This window comes from Entelurus aequoreus, linkage group LG10 (assembly GCF_033978785.1).
Source record: "Entelurus aequoreus isolate RoL-2023_Sb linkage group LG10, RoL_Eaeq_v1.1, whole genome shotgun sequence".
In the NCBI taxonomy this organism is placed as follows: domain Eukaryota; kingdom Metazoa; phylum Chordata; class Actinopteri; order Syngnathiformes; family Syngnathidae; genus Entelurus; species Entelurus aequoreus.
Window position 1 is genome coordinate 30,408,605 of NC_084740.1, and position 16,389 is coordinate 30,424,993.

General features: G+C 36.8%; 2 protein-coding genes across 6 annotated transcripts in view; one reads left to right on the top strand and one right to left on the bottom strand.

Annotated features, from left to right (window-relative positions):
• The first annotated feature begins 3,159 nt into the window (after positions 1-3,159).
• The window catches only part of fli1 (Fli-1 proto-oncogene, ETS transcription factor), a 107,499-nt gene continuing 94,269 nt past the window's right edge, over positions 3,160-16,389 (top strand). For 2 of the 4 annotated variants that reach the window (XM_062060517.1, XM_062060516.1), the window contains exons 1-2: positions 3,160-3,280; positions 4,148-4,248. In XM_062060517.1, coding sequence (XP_061916501.1) covers positions 4,210-4,248 — 39 coding nt within the window. In that variant the 5' untranslated portion in view covers positions 3,160-3,280; positions 4,148-4,209. Of the gene's footprint in view, positions 3,281-4,147; positions 4,249-9,862; positions 10,112-10,143; positions 10,456-16,389 lie in introns of those variants that run through there. The other 2 variants (XM_062060518.1, XM_062060519.1) reach the window with 2 other exon arrangements.
• Positions 3,509-16,389, bottom strand: part of kcnj1a.1 (potassium inwardly rectifying channel subfamily J member 1a, tandem duplicate 1) — a 303,709-nt gene continuing 290,828 nt past the window's right edge. For both annotated transcript variants that reach the window (XR_009827466.1, XR_009827467.1), the window contains one exon: positions 3,509-3,646. The gene's annotated coding sequence lies outside the window, so the exon portion shown is untranslated. The remainder of the gene's footprint in view (positions 3,647-16,389) is intronic.

Here is a 16,389-nt window from a genome sequence, read left to right on the forward strand (position 1 = left end):
GCAGTAAAGAGTTGATGTATTGTGAAGTGAATTATTTTTATATAGAGCTTTTCTCTAGTGACTCAAAGCGCTTTACATAGTGAAACCCAATATCTAAGTTACATTTAAAGCAGTGTGGGTGGCACTGGGAGCAGGTGGGTAAAGTGTCTTGCCCAAGGACACAACGGCAGTGACTAAGATGGCGGAAGCGGGAATCGAACCTAGAACCCTCGAGTTGCTGGCACGGCCACTCTACCAACCGAGCTATGCCGCCCCATTGTTGTTGTTTATGTTTTGACTATACAAGAAACAAACATAGTTTTTTTTCTTCCATGTGATTTGGAGCACCGAAACAAGCTCGCAAGTTAGCTAACCATCTAGCTAGCTTACTTGTTGTCGTCTCCGTTCGCTATCAAAGCCACAACGTTGACGGCTGTCCGCTTTGCTGCTAATCATATTAGCGTGACCTGCGACTCAGTGCGGCGTTTAGGCAAGACCAACAGCGAGTACATGCGGCTAAGGCGAGCATTCAACAAATTTTGTTTGGATCGTATTTGTATTGATATTTAATTTAAGAAAATGCGGGTGTGATATTTTCATGCGCGAAAATTTGACATGCCTTACTCGATGCCTGGACATCTTTCTAGTGAGATCACAAGTCCTAGTAGCTATGTTCCTCTTTGTAATCTATGACTGTCTCATCCTAGTGTCATTGGAGCCAACGTGTACAACTATGTTCACGTAGCTAGTGGTGCGATTTTACTAGGACTGTTGCAAGTTAGCTCCCTAAGATTAACTTCAATGTCAATATATATATATATATATATATATATATATATATATATATATATATATATATATATATATATATATATATATATATATATATATATATATATATATATATATATATATTGCATACATTATATTAGGGTTGTACGGTATATGTCCCTGGACACATGAGGACTTTGAATATGACCAATGTATGATCCTGTAACGACTTGGTATCGGATTGATACCCAAATTCATGGTATCATCCAAAACTAATGTAAACCATCAAACAACAGAAGACTAAGTGATTATTACATTTTAACAGAAGTGTAGATAGAACATGTTAAAAGAGGAAGTAAGCAGATAGAACAGTAAATGAACAAGTATATTAATAAGTAATTTTCTACCACTTGTCTTTAATAATTTTGACAAAATAATAGAGTGATAAATGACACAATATGTTACTGCATATGTCAGCAGCTAAATTAGGAGCATTTGTTTGTTTACTTACTACTAAAAGACAAGTTGTCTTGTATGTTCACTATTTTATTTAAACTTGCAATAATAAACATATGTTTAATGTACCCTAAGATTTTTTGTTAAAATAAAGCCAATAATGCAATTTTTTGTGGTCCCCTTTTTTTATTAAAGTACCGAAAAGTATCGAAAAGTATCGAAATAATTTTGGTACCTGGACCAAAATATTGGTATCGGGACAACACTATATTATATACAATACATTTACAATATTTATTCATATTTATTAATAAAAGGCACGTTACATGTCAAAATCTTGCTATTTTGAGGGGCCAAGCACAGATTAAATTGACTTCAATTTATTTCAATGGGCGACGATTTGAGATACATATGTTTGGAGTTAAGAGCTCCGTCACAGAACCAATTCAGATCGTCCATAACTTTAAATCAGGGGTGTCCAAAGTGCGGCCCAGGGGCCATTTGCGGCCCGCAGGTCATTTTTTAACGGCCCCACGGCACATTTTAAAAATACGATTGAAAAAAATAAAAAACATTAAAAGTGGTATTTAAAGAGCAAACAGGTGAAATGTAACAAGAAAATGTAGCAATGTTTACTCTAATCACACAAAGCTGCCATGTAGGCTGTTTCTTTCTTTAAAAAATAATAATGAATCAAAATCAATGTCATTATGAATTATTGACCTATTCAAGGCTCCAATTACGTCACATTAAATATTTTGAGGTATTTTTTGGGGAAAATATTGCATATTTTGTTTGCCATGTAAAAAAACAAGCTGTTTTTTTTAAAGAAGGGCCTAAAACAAACAAACAAAAAACATAAACAACAATAAAACTTATAATTGACGGATAGATCTGAAGTTGATCTCGAGATTATTGTGTTAAAAGTAAACAGTAAAAAAAAATATTTTTTAACACTTTAATGAGTAGGACCCTTTTGGATTCCCTACAATTTTAGTGTGATTAGTTTTTAAGTGTCATTGTTCAAAAAATAATAATGAATTAAAATCAATGGTGTTATGAGTTATTGACCTTTTTAAGGCTCCAATTATTATATAATCTCAAATATCCCACTTAAAAATTTTATTGGGTGAAAATATTGCATATTTTGTGTCTTTTTCATTAAAAAAAGGGTTTTCTTTGACAAAAAGAGCATACAATTTAAATCTTTAAAAAATGTTATATTGACAGATAGACCTAATGTTGATCTAGAGATTTAAAAACTTGAATAATAACACAAATAATAATACTGAATAATGACACATTTTTTATATTTTTGGGACCAAAACCCTTTGGGGTCCCCGGGATCAAGCCTGAGTGGAAGCCTAAATGTATATTTTTTATACATATATTGTATTGGTTTTAAAAAATATATATATATATCAAAATGGCCCCTGCTAGCTTTGATTTTTCAATGTGCGGCCCTCAGTGGAAAAAGTTTGGACACCCCTGCTTTAAATAAAGAAGCCAGCAAAGAAATAAATGAGCATGAAGAGAACTTAAGAAAAATCAGCACTAGAACTGGGTGTACTAATGGACAAATGGGGCCAATTATTTGCAATGTGTTTTTATTTTTGTACTTGTCTTAATCCTTTTGTATGCGTTTTACAGGGACAAGGGTTGCAAATTAGCCTGTGTACTTTGATATTGGTTACCTATGGGTAGCAATGTTTCATTGTACTGTCCTTGTCAAAAAAATACATAAATAAAAAACTTTATGAAACAAATCTAGGCAGCGGTGTGTGTGCGTGTGTCTGCATGTGTGTGTGTGTGTGTTATTTCACGCTTGAGTGGCCTCAGAGCAGTGCAGACAAGGGGAGGTTTTTCTCTCGCTGCCCATTGGCCGCATTTCTTCTCCCTCTCATCTTAGGAACATTTCCATTCATCGTCGCTGCTCAGCTTTCGACTAAATAGCTCACAGAGAAAGGAGGGGAAAAAAATCCACGCGTGGAGGAGGACTACTTTTTTTTTTTTCCTTAATTGCGCGAGCAGAAAAGGGGCAGTGACACCTCCTGCAGCGACGCCTTGAGAACAGGTGAGCGGCGGATGAATACGGAAATGTCAGGCGGTGCGCACCTATTGCCGGGTTAGTTGTATTATTTAAAGAGTGGATGTAAAGCACGTAGGGTATTCGCTGAGAACGAGTAGGCTCGTCTCGCCCATGATGGATAACAGCGAGGTAAGATGCTTAAAATGTAACACTAGAGGGGTCCCGGCCCACGGGGGTGTCTCGGAGGAAGGTCCATGCCGTTACTCACCAGAGCTGCCCTGCTTAATTGGCTGCAGATGCCGGGCTCCTTTTGCAGCGAAAATGGATGCATTTGGGGAAGGGGGCGGGTGGAGCATGCCACGTTCCAACTGATAAGTCCTCATCTTGGGGAGGGGGGAGGAGGAGCAACACCTGAGCACAGGAGGAAAAATATGGTTATTGTTAGAAGTTCACCCAACGCTAAATTGTGTGAGATGGTGGACACTATTTAATTTTTTTTAACAACTTTTTATGCAGCTTCCTTCCCTAAATAAAACCACTGGTCTGATAAAAGCATGTGCAACAGTCTCAAAAAGGAGGGACCGTCCTCTTAGTGCCCTTTCACCCTAGACTTTGTAAGCTGCACTTATTAAAGCGAAAAGTGCTTCAATATGTGCTAAGCTTGAGGGGACTGGGAGGGGGGGCATGATGGGGGTTGGGGGTGCATGCACGAGGCCAAAGTCCACTCACACACACACACACACACACACACACACACACACACACACACACACACACACACACACGTACCCTGAGGGCCACCGCAAACAATTCACCCATGTTGGCGACACTCGAATAAAACCTGCAACAAGTTTTGAAGTTGCGTCAAAAATATGTATTTATCAAAAATGACTTGTCTTATACCCTTTAAAGGTCAGAGACCCGCCGCACTCACTATTGGACACACAGCAGCACCCTTGGGTGTCGTTTCCGTCATGTTCCAAACTGTCCCCGACACGTCGTCGTACGTCAAGGTAAGACAGCACCTCCCCTTTTTGACAGGTGGACTCGTTTTTGTGTGATTTTGACAACAAATTAGCAAATCCAGTAACAAAGTGCTATGAAAGGGTCATAGTACACATATTAAAATGATAAATAATGATAACTATTGTTCGAATTACAATGCTGTGTTTGGATTTTATTACACATTTTTTAATATATTTTGAAATACAATTACAATAAGTTTAATATCTAAAGCAAATATTGTTGGTTGTTAAGGTATAATATACTGTAGTATGAATACCATAAAAGGTATTATTTTATTATTTCATTCATTTCAATTCCCTATCCAACACAATCAGTTCAAACTGATTCTGGCAATATATAATTTGGTACATGAATGATGATAAAACCTTTTTTACAAAAGCTCTTCTTGGCTGCTGACATAAGCCAGAAATGGCCTACAAAACCTCTTTTTCAAAAATGGTTCTCAAAAAAAAAAATCAATTTTTGAAAATGATGAATCGATTTTGATGATGGATGTGACTCCACCCCCTAGTTTTTGCTTTTATATTAAAAATATTGTATTTTTTTAAGCAATATTTGCATTATTTTTTATTTCATTCTATTAAAATATTTGCCAGCAGAATAATATTCATGGCTTAAATGTAATAGCAACAATTAATAGCAATCATAATAATGAAAATAATATTATTACAATTAAAAAGCAATAAGAGTACATGCACAGGTTGTTTATCATATCAAATATCATTTTTATCTGGGTTTTAATTGGACTTTTTGTGCAGTTAGTTGAAATCAGCAAAAAAACTATTTCCCTTCCTCCCCTGCAGCAAAACAATGTTACAATGTGTGTTAAATTCTAAATAAAGATAAAAAGATTTTTTTTTAAACAGCTTAATCACACTTTTTGAATTTAGATTCATCATGATTAATCACAGGCCATAACTCATCTGCATAATTTAAATGAACTTAAAAAAAAAAGGACCCCGACATTTTTTGTCAGAATGTCATAAAGGCACACTTTTTTTATGTTATTTTATTTTTTTAAATGAATGCATTTTATTTATTTGCTCAGAACTTGATAACAGTTTTATATCAAGTCTTGTCAGGGTTTATTTTGGAGGGAAATTAGCCAGCGAGCACAACAGTCTCCTCACATATGTGATTAATCTGCCTGTATACATGATTAATGCCATGTTATTTTGTGAATAATCACGAGTTAACAAAAATATTTTAAAACATTTAAAAAAATATTTTTTTAAATGGAGGGGCTTTTATACGGTGGACACTTTGAATCTGTTTTTATTTGTCAAATTGCAGCATTGCACATGTGTTTTTTTTGTGTTTTTTTTTTCCATTTTACTGCACATTGGTCATGCCGAGAGCTGGATGCCAGGTTGACATTTTTGTGCGTGCACACTTGCATCGCAGACATTCAAGTATTGCTCAGAATGTGGCACAACTATAGAAGACATGTGCACCCCCCCCCCATCCGCCCTCCCCCCCCCCCCCCCCCCCCCCCAATCCTTCAAAAGACTCCACGGTCCAAGCATTTGGGTTTTGTTTGGTTAAGGCCAGGCGAGACTGGAACTCTCCAATAAAAATAAATCTCAAATTAATTATGGCCTGAAGCGAGAGGAGAGGAGGGGTGAGCAGACAGTTTGTGCAGCATACGTGCTGCAGACGCCACTTTTTTCAGGGTATTTGGACTCCAGACTGGACAGGCGTGATGTGAAGAATGAAAGGCAGGCGCATCTCATAACTTATTACAGTGTAATAAAGGACAATGTTATTACTCTCCATCCTTCTATTGGCTGACAATTCTCTTTTCTGCCCAGCCTGGTCTTTGCATGCAGAAGCACGACTGCATGTCTTAATATGTGTGTGTGTGTGTTTGTGTTTGTGTGTATACACAGAGGAAGACATGTCTGCTGGCTGTCTACTTGCAGCCAGCGTCGAGCCAGATGTTCTGTGGTTGACTGTGTAAACCAGCTTGCATCTGTTTATTGGCCTTCCAAAATGTTTGTTACCACTGGTTTCATTATGGCTCATTGGTAATGGTACAGTAAGACCCCCATGCAGTCACCCTAATACAGTGTCTTTCAACCACTGTGTCGCGGCACACAGGTGTGCCGTGAGATACAGTCTGGTGTGCCGTGGGAGATTATGTAATTTCACTTAAATGGGTTAAACATATTTTTGGCAAACCAGTAATTATAATCAGCAAATAATGTGCCGTTGTTGATGGTCTGTGCTGTTTAGAGCTCGGAAGAGTAACCGTGTAATACTCTTCCACATCAGTAGGTGGCAGCAGGTAGCTAATTGCTTTGTCGTGATCACAGCGGGAGGCAGCGTGCAGGTAAAAAGGTGTCTAATGCTTAAAACAAAAATAAAGAGAAGGTGAGTGCCCCCAAGAAAAGGCATTGAAGCTTAGGGAAGGCTATGCAGAACGAAACTAAAACTGAACTGGCTGCAAAGTAAACAAAAACAGAGTGCTGGACGACAGCAAAGACTTACAGCGTGTGGAGCAACAGACGGCGTCCACAAAGTACATCCGTGCATGACATGACGATCAACAATGTCCCCACAAAGAAGGATAAAAACAACTGAAATAGTCTTAATTGCTAAAACAAAACGGACGCGGGGAATAGCGCTCAGGGAAGACATGGAACTGCTACAGGAAAATACCAACAAAACAGGAAAAGCCACCAAAAGACAAGAAGTAAAACGCTACACACAGGAAAACACCAAAAAATTCTAAATAAGCCGCGGCGTGATGTGACAGGTGGTGACAGCACACCTACTTTGAGACAAGAGCTATAGTGATGCATGCTTGGTTATGGTTTAAAGTCACATCCAACAATTGCCAGAACAACTTTTTACTGTCAGTATTGGCTGCATTTTTTCAATGAAAAAAAATGTACCTTGGCTCAAAAATAGTTGAAAAACACTGCCCTAATAGGCCTTGTTGTTCTATTTTGTACTTGTCTTATTGGTTGTATCGTCTTTCACCACATTTTTTAAGTGTGCTAAATATTTAACAGGATTGCATGTTATGAGAAAATACTTACACAAAAGGCACTAACAAGTGTTTTAATGAAACGCCCCCTAACCTTTTTGGGGACATCGAATTGAAGCAAATGATGGAATCTAATAAAAACAAGGGATGGGGTCTCTCAGTGTAGTCACCAAAGAGTTAAACAAGGTGTCTCCCTTAATTATACAAGTCTGAGCTGGCCTCAGGCAGGAGAAGCCTTGACCCTTAGCAGGATCCAGATGTGGTGGTCCCAAGGGTGGGGCCCTGAGCCCCGCCAGACCCCCAAGAGGGGAGCAGACAGACTGGCCCACGCTGTCAAAATGTAGCTCTACTTTGAGCTGGCTGGCAAGTTGTAACAATCAGTAAGTAGCTATAACATGTCAATGTCTATTGTTCTTTGGCTTTGTACAATGAATTAAATTGTGAAATCATTAAAAAGCTTGTGTGTTTTCATCTTTGAAAATAGTACAAATATCCAAGAAAAAAAGGAAGTCATGTTTCCATTCAGAACTCCACTGAGGAAGTTGATGTTTTAATAGAGAACTTCATAGAGAAAACTGCCATTTTTTTTGTGTAAAACTCACTAAATAAGTGTTTTGTTAGGCAAAACTCCATAGAGAAACTAGACAATATTCATACAGAACTCCTAAGGAAATTTGACATTTTTACACAAAACTCCAAGGAAAATGTTTCGCATACAACTTTGTAGAGAAAAAAATGTTTTTCGTTACGAACTTTTGTCGGAGAAAATGATAATTTGTCATGTTTTTTTCATACAAAACTCCATAGAGAAATTGGACATTTGAACACATTTTATCCAAGAAAAAAAGGAACTAATTTTTTCATACAGAACTCTACTGAGGAAGTTGATGTTTTAATAGAGAACTTCATAGAGAAAACTGCCATTTTTTTTGTGTAAAATTCACTGAATAAGTTTTTTAACTAAGGAGACAACTGCCATTTTTCACATAGAACTCCTAATGAACTTTGGAAACAAAAAGCTTTTTTTTTTCCATGCGGGTCTCCGTGTTGAAAAATGAAAGTTTTTCACATAAAAGTCAATTTAAAAAATTTCATTTTTGTACAGAAAAAAATGGAGAAAAAATATTTTGAATGCATTACTTTAATATAATATAGAATTCCACAGAGAACGGTTGCATTGTGTTACAGAACTCCATAGAAAGAAATACCATTCTAACACAGAACTCCAAGGAGAAAACTGCCATTTTTCAATTAAAAGTCTGAAGTTATGTTGTTCGTGAAGAACTTGGTAAACGAAAAGCAACTTTTCATGCAGGTGTCCTTGTGGAACATTTTATTTTTTGCAGAGAAAACCTTAAAGAAACAACTTTAACGCAATATTTCACATATATTATTTATGGTTTTAATATAGAATTCCACAGAGGAAGTTTACATTTTAATACAGAACTCCATAGAGAAAAGCGTAATTTTTCAGTCGAAACTCCAAAGTTATGTTTTTCGTGAAGAACTTTGTAAACGAAAAGCAACTTTTCATGCAGGTATCCTTGCGGAAAATGTACTTTTTTGGATAGAAAACCTTAAAGAAACAATTTTAATGCAATACTACAAAGAGAATATTTATGGTTTTAATATAGAATTCCACAGAGGAAGTTTATATTTTAATACAGAACTCCATACAGAAAATGTACATTTTTCGCATAAAATGTCGTAGAGGGAAATTTGTTTTTCAGGCATAACTCTGTAGAGAAACTAAACCATTTTAACGAAGAACTCCAAAAATAGAGAAAGTGCACTATTTTCATGCTTAACTTTGGAGAGAAAAATAGTTTTCTGTAAAAAAAAAATGTGTTTCACATAAAAGTCTCTACTGAGTTCTATACGAAAACACGTTTTTAGAACTCCATACAGAAAATTGACGTGTAGAATTCCATGCAGAAAGTGGACTTGTTTTTTTAAATTGCAGCTGATATGGGGGCACTTTTAAAGGAAAGACAGAAAGAAAAAAACTTGGGGGTGGAGATGTGGGGGGGGGGGGGGGGGGGGCACCCCAGAAAAGCTATAATAAAAAATATGAATAACAATAAACGGTGCAGTGCCTGCTGCTTCACACATGTGTAGAGCAGACGTTTAGTGTGGTTGGGTTCTGAATGGTTGAAGGTAATTTATGGCATCTTTTGGGAAGTCTTCACCTTGACGTGGAGGCTTGTAAGGGCAAGAAATATTGCAACAAGTAGTTCCTATAGGTGCTCAGATTTGTCATCTTCATCGGATTTACTGCACCTTCCTATCGCTGTAAACTAGACAGGAAAATATCATTTTTTTGGATGCTGAAAGTACGTTTGCGGTCAAACAAATGAGGTTGGTCATCCATATTAAACTACTTCTGGGAAGGCAAAAAAAAAAAAAAAAAAAAAAAAAAAGGCCACAAGATATTTCCACAGCAGGCTGTCATCCTGTAAATATTTCCCAGCTTAAAAAAGTGGACACTCAATTGTTTTGCCTGCTTATCTCCTCAGGACAGTATCCTGCTTCTTTTTTTTTTTTTTTTTTTTTTTGAAGGCAGGGCTTTGGGTGACACACAGCTTCCTTCTCTCAACCTTCCTCTGCAGCAGCAACAGCAGCAGCAGCAGCAGCAGCAGTGGAGGAGGTGGTGGTGGCGGCGGTGACTTCACTTCCCAAATTTAGTGAGGAAAGAAAAGAAAGAAGAAGAAGAAGAAAAAAAAAAAGAAAAAAAAAAGTGTGTATTTCTCTGCGCCACACATACCAGGACTGGGGTTGGAATTAATTCAGGAGCGTGTCATGTTTGGGATACCGTCGGAGTCCACTGAAAGTTGCGCGAAATGGACGGGACTATTAAGGTAAGGGTGGAGAATGGGCTGTTAAAGGAGGATTGTGGGGGGACCGCTTCTTTTCTCCCCGCAAAAGTTGCGCCTCCTTTTTTTTCCCCCCCTCAGTCGGAATGTGAGCTCCACACTGAGGACCTTTTTCTCTCGCTTTTCCTTCAAACCATCCCCCTTTTTCTTCCTCTTTTAAAAAAAAAAAAAATTAAATCATAATTTCCACACTACTCTGCTGTGAGGATGTGCATGGCAGCCTGAGTCACACTTTGGATTTGGAAGGGGGAGCAAGCCCGCATTTTACGCACGTCTGGAGTGGCTTTTTCTCGACAACGCGTCCCCTTTTCTTGAAGGTTTTCATGTAGGTATGACTACTTCTTGACTTTTTACCCGAGTGGATGTAACTGCACCCCCCCCCCCTCCCCCCCCAAAGAAGGAGCCTGTCATTGGGTCACAAGAAAGTGATGGTTGGGTGATTTTCACAAACATTTTTGAATTTGGCAACCTGCAGCCTTGCAACACTTTTAAAACCACACAAAGCCTTTTAGAGTTACACAACTGCTCTGTGCAATTTTCGCGACTGCTATAATTCGCTGCGTGGTATTAGCGTGAGCGGCTGCACTCCCGAGACATTCCAGATGCTCCAGATGTTTGCATGGCGAGTCCCTTCTCGCTTCCTAACAAGTGTCAGCGCCCAAAAATGCATTTTCGAGTCTATGGCGGTCATTGTGGCGGCTGGGTGTGGCGTGTGTCGAGGCAGTGTAAACGCTGGCAGGACACAAGGAGAAAGTCGGCACTCGTGCGTCTGCGCCGGACCGAAAAATAAGAATGGAGAATCCTAGTAGAAGCGTCAAGAGAGAACGCACTCGGGAGAGCATGAGAACTTCCTGCTCTGCACACAATCTTTTCCTGACAGGTTTCCTTCTTAAAACAAAAGACAGGAATGGGCCACTAACCCCCCCACCCCCCATCTGTCGCACGTGTAGTCTACATGTGGCGTCGGCATGCATTTAAGGGGAGATGGCTGATGTAAACAAAAGCGGCAGGTGTCGCATAAAACTCAGCATTGAGTGGGCTTTAAGTGTGTCATGTCCACACTAGAAAAAAAAAAATACAGTGGAACCTCTGAAGTCAAGGAATTAACCACAAAGTCCCAGAAAACATTGCTTTTTTTTGCGCATTTATAGGATTTAAAAAAAATTTTTTATTGCTTTTTCTGTGATGTCACCACTCCACAGAGGGGTAGAAGTGATGGCGAGCACAGAAGCAAAAAGGGAAACGATTACGTCAGCGATTATTTTTACGATTAGTCGACTGGTCAAGCGATTGTTTTTTCCGATTAGTCCACACTATAAACACAAATACAGTGGAACCTCTGAAGTCAAACAATTCAGGATTTAACCACAAAGTCCCAGAAAACATTGCTTTTTTTTGCGCATTTATAGGATTGTTTTGGGTTTTTTTATTGCTTTTTCTGTGATGTCACCACTCCACAGAGGGGTAGAAGTGATGGCGAGCACAGAAGCAAAAAGGGAAACGATTACGTCAGCGATTATTTTTACGATTAGTCGACTGGTCAAGCGATTGTTTTTTCCGATTAGTCCACACTATAAACACAAATACAGTGGAACCTCTGAAGTCAAACAATTCAGGATTTAACCACAAAGTCCCAGAATACATTGCTTTTTTTGCGCATTTATAGGATTGTTTTTTTTGCTTCTTCTGTGATGTCACCACTCCAAAGAGGGGTACAAGTGAAGGCAAGCACTGAAGCAAAAAGTGAAACATAGCCAAGTGATAAAAAACAAACAAACATCCATCCATGTCCTGGCTGTTCAGTACAATATGGCTGATGATTGAAAAATAACTTAAGAACAGCGACATTTACACAAGGAAGTGAACCGCATTCTATTTAGGGCTGCAACTAATGATTATTTTAACAGTCAACTAATCAGCGATTATTTTTACGATTAGTCGACTGGTCAAGCGATTATTTTTACGATTAGTCCACACAAAACTTTTTTTTTTTTAAATACAGTGGAACCTCTGAAGTCAAACAATTCAGGATTTAACCACAAAGTACCAGAAAACGTTGCTTTTTTTGAGCATTTACAAGACTGTTTTTGTTTTGTTTTTTGCTTCTTCTGTGATGTCACCACTCTACAGAGGAGTACAAGTGAAGGCGAGCACAGAAGCAAAAAGGGAAACATAGCCAAGTGGTAAAAAACAACAACATCCATGTCCTGGCTGTTCAGTACAATATGGCTGATGATTGAAAAATAACTTAAGAACAGCAACATTTACACAAGGAAGTGAACTGTGTTCTTTTTAGGGCTGCAACTAATGATTATTTTAACAGTCTACTAATCAGCGATTATTTTTACGATTAGTCGACTGGTCAAGCGATTATTTTTACAATTAGTCCACACTATAAAAAAAATTAAATACAGTGGAACCTCTGAAGTCAAACAATTCAGGATTTAACCACAAAGTCCCAGAAAACATTGCTTTTTTTGCGCATATATAGGATTGTTTTTTTGTTTTTTTTTGCTTCTTCTGTGATGTCACCACTCCAAAGAGGGGTACAAGTGAAGGCGAGAACAGAAGCAAAAAAGGGAAACGATTACGTCAGTGATTATTTTTACGATTAGTCGACTGGTCAAGCGATTATTTTTACGATTTGTCCACACTATAGGAAAAAAAAAAAAATACAGTGGAACCTCTGAAGTCAAACAATTCAGGATTTAACCACAAAGTCCCAGAAAACATTGCTTTTTTTGCGCATTTATAGGATTGTTTTTTTGCTTCTTCTGTGATGTCACCACTCCAAAGAGGGGTACAAGTGAAGGTGAGCACAGAAGCAAAAAGGGAAACATAGCCAAGTGGTAAAATGTCCTGGCTGTTCAGTACAACATGGCTGATGATTGAAAAATAATTTAAGAACATAAACATTTACACAAGGAAGTGAACTGCATTCTTTTTAGGGCTGCAACTAATGATTATTTTAACAGTCGACTGATAAGCGATTATTTTTACAATTAGTCGACCGGTCAAGCGAGTATTTTTACGATTAAACTACTGGCCAAGCGATAATTTTTTTGATTAGTCAACTGGTTAGCGATTTTTTTTTTTTTTTTGATGAGTCGACTACTCAAGAGTATTGTTTATGATCTGCTGTACACATTGGAGTTTGACTTTGAGTCTTTCAACTAATTTTTAGAACCTATTATGGTAAACTCAAATTACTGAGAAACAACTGGTTTTATTTTATTCCACCAAGTATATCATCAACATGAAAAATAAATCAACAGACTTAAAATGCAAGGTGTCCTGTAAACATGACATTGCGCGCAAAACAATTATGTTATCCAGTGCTGTCAGGGTTATTTAGCAGCTAAAGGAATAAAAGTGTAAACACAAACATTCCCGTCAATAGAATAACACATTTTTGTCAATTAATTTTTATGATCGATGTCGATTATGTTGGAGTTTGACCTTAACTTTTTTCATTCATTTTTTTAGAACCCATTATAGTTCATCTTAATTAATGAATAGTTAGTTTTAATTAATGATAAACAAACTGTTTTATTTTATTGCACGCATATATCATCAATTTAAAACATAAATCAACATACTTAAAATGCAAGGTGTCATGTAAATATGACTTTCCGTACAAACAAAAAACTACTTTTAGTGTTATTTTGCTGCAATCATTTACCTGAAGGAAGTGTGATACGATAAATATATATAATATATATAATTTATAATTTAAAATAATTTATGTCGATGATATTGACTAATCGTTGCGGCCTTAGTTTAGTATTTTTAATTTTTTTTAAACGACAGGATTTTTGCTCCATTATTTTTTTCAATGTTGAAATATTAATATGACAACCATGGAGCAGGAAATGGAACAAAAATTGTCCTGGCTGCTCAGTACAGCATGACACAATAAGCCAAAAACCAAACACTAATGGAATGCACCCTGGAAAGTTTGAAACGGTTTTAATATTAAGCGGTTAAATTATTGTTATACTTGTTCTTAAAGTGCAAATTAACTTTCATAGGATCCAACTAGCTTTGAACCATAAATGCTAAACTTCAAAATTAAGGGCAAGTTAACAATGTAATCATTGAATTTTTAATACCAACAGTGGTTCAATTCTTCCCACTTCACATTTAAAGAACATCAAAAAACCCACAATGTTTGACGTGTTTATACAATCCAACTGCCTTACAGCTGTATATTTTATAGGCGTTGATTGTGTCATTAAAGTAAACAATTTATTGTTTTAACGCTTCATATTGACATTATGTTGTTGTTGTTCTAACACTTTTATTACACTTTGATGTAACTAATTAGCCGTATGCTGTACGCTATGGGGTCAAAGTTCATGTGAGTTCACGATTCATTCTTTAAAGTCTGAGAATTAAGAGTGGTTAACTTATGCTTAACGTTATTACAAAGAATTGATTAACGTGGACCCCGACATAAACAAGTTGAAAAACTTATTGGGGTGTTACCATTTAGTGGTCAATTGTACGGAATATGTACTGTACTGTGCAATCTACTAATAAAAGTCTCAATCAATCAAAAATTCTTACCTTTTTATGGCAGTTGAATAATGTATTTGAAATGTTTTCAATCCAACAAGTCACTAAAGTATATGCTAAAGTAGGCGGCTATTGTGCATTATTAAAGTTAAGGGCGAGTACACAAGGTATTATTTTAACTGTCATTATTGAAATCCTGTTACTCTTCTGTATTGCAGGTAAAGAATGGTTCCAAAACATTTTGTATGTGATCCAACTACCCGTTAGCCATATATTTGCGGCGTCAAAGGTATTGCGAGCTCACAATTTAGTCTTTAAAGTTTGAGAATTAACAGTTGTTGACTTATTCTTACACTTTTGTGAGAGTGAAGAATGTAAAGATAAAAAAAAAAGTGATCCAACTAGGGCTGCAACTAACGATTAATTTGATAATCGATTAATCTGTCGATTATTACATTGATTAATCGATTAATAATCGGAAAAAACAGACAAACTACATTTCTATCCTATCCAGTATTTTATTGAAAAAAAACAGCATACTGGCACCATACTTATTTTGATTTTTTTTTTTTAGCTGTTTGTAAATGTTGCAGTTTATAAAAAAAGGTTTATTTAAATAAATAAAATAAATAAATAAATAAATAAAAAAACTCTGCTCAATCGATGACTAAATTAATCGGCAACTATTTTAATAATCGATTTTAATCGATTAGTTGTTGCAGCCCTAGATCCAACACAAACCAACTAGTCCTAAGACCCTAAAGTATTTAAGTACTGTATAAGATAGTCGGCCATTGTTGGACTATTGAAGTTAAGGGAAAGTACATGGTTTATTATTTTTTTCAACTGTTAATTTTAACATTTTGTTATTGCTATTCTTATGCTTGTATTACAGTTAAAACATGCTGGGGGGGGGGGGGGGGGAAGCATGAGGCCTCAATGTTAATGTGAAAGACAATTTATTGTTTAAAGTTTTAAAATAATCAATCAGTACATAAAATGTATTTTAAAATTAACAGTGGTGAGCTTATTCTTACACTTACGACAGTTACAGAATGTTGGGGAAGAAAAAGCATGACGTGTGTTTATGCAATCTACCTAGCTGTTAGCTACATATGCTAGGCGTAGGGATGTTACGATAAACGGTATTAAGGATAACCGCGGTAAAACTCTGATACTTTGTATTGATTGATTGATTGATTGAGACTTTTATTAGTAGATTGCACAGTACAGTACATATTCCGTACAATTGACCACTAAATGGTAACACCCGAATACGTTTTTCAACTTGTTTCAGTCGGGGTCCACGTTAATCAATTCATGGTAAATTACCTTTATGAATTCAAATTCTTGATAAAAAAAACGAAAACTGCACTGAGATCAACTCACGCTAGCTTGAGTGCTAACATGAAAACAAGAGACATTAACAACTTTCTCTATTGAGAAACAACATATATGATGTAATCTTACATACACATGTTGCTGTCCGAGCAACTAAGATATTCAGTTCTGCACATTGAACATACAAGCTGTGCTTGCGATTGCCCTATACGAGATGGAGGTATTTTTATGGTGCGTTCACGGACTGCTGGACAGAGTAGGATGTCTCAACGCCCTCCAGACATAATAAATAACAGATTTTGTTACAGACTTTTGATTTAGATAAATCTTAAAACGCTACAGTACAAGCCAATTTTTAAAGCAATGAAAGCTTAGCCATTACACCTCAGACTTAAACACTATCA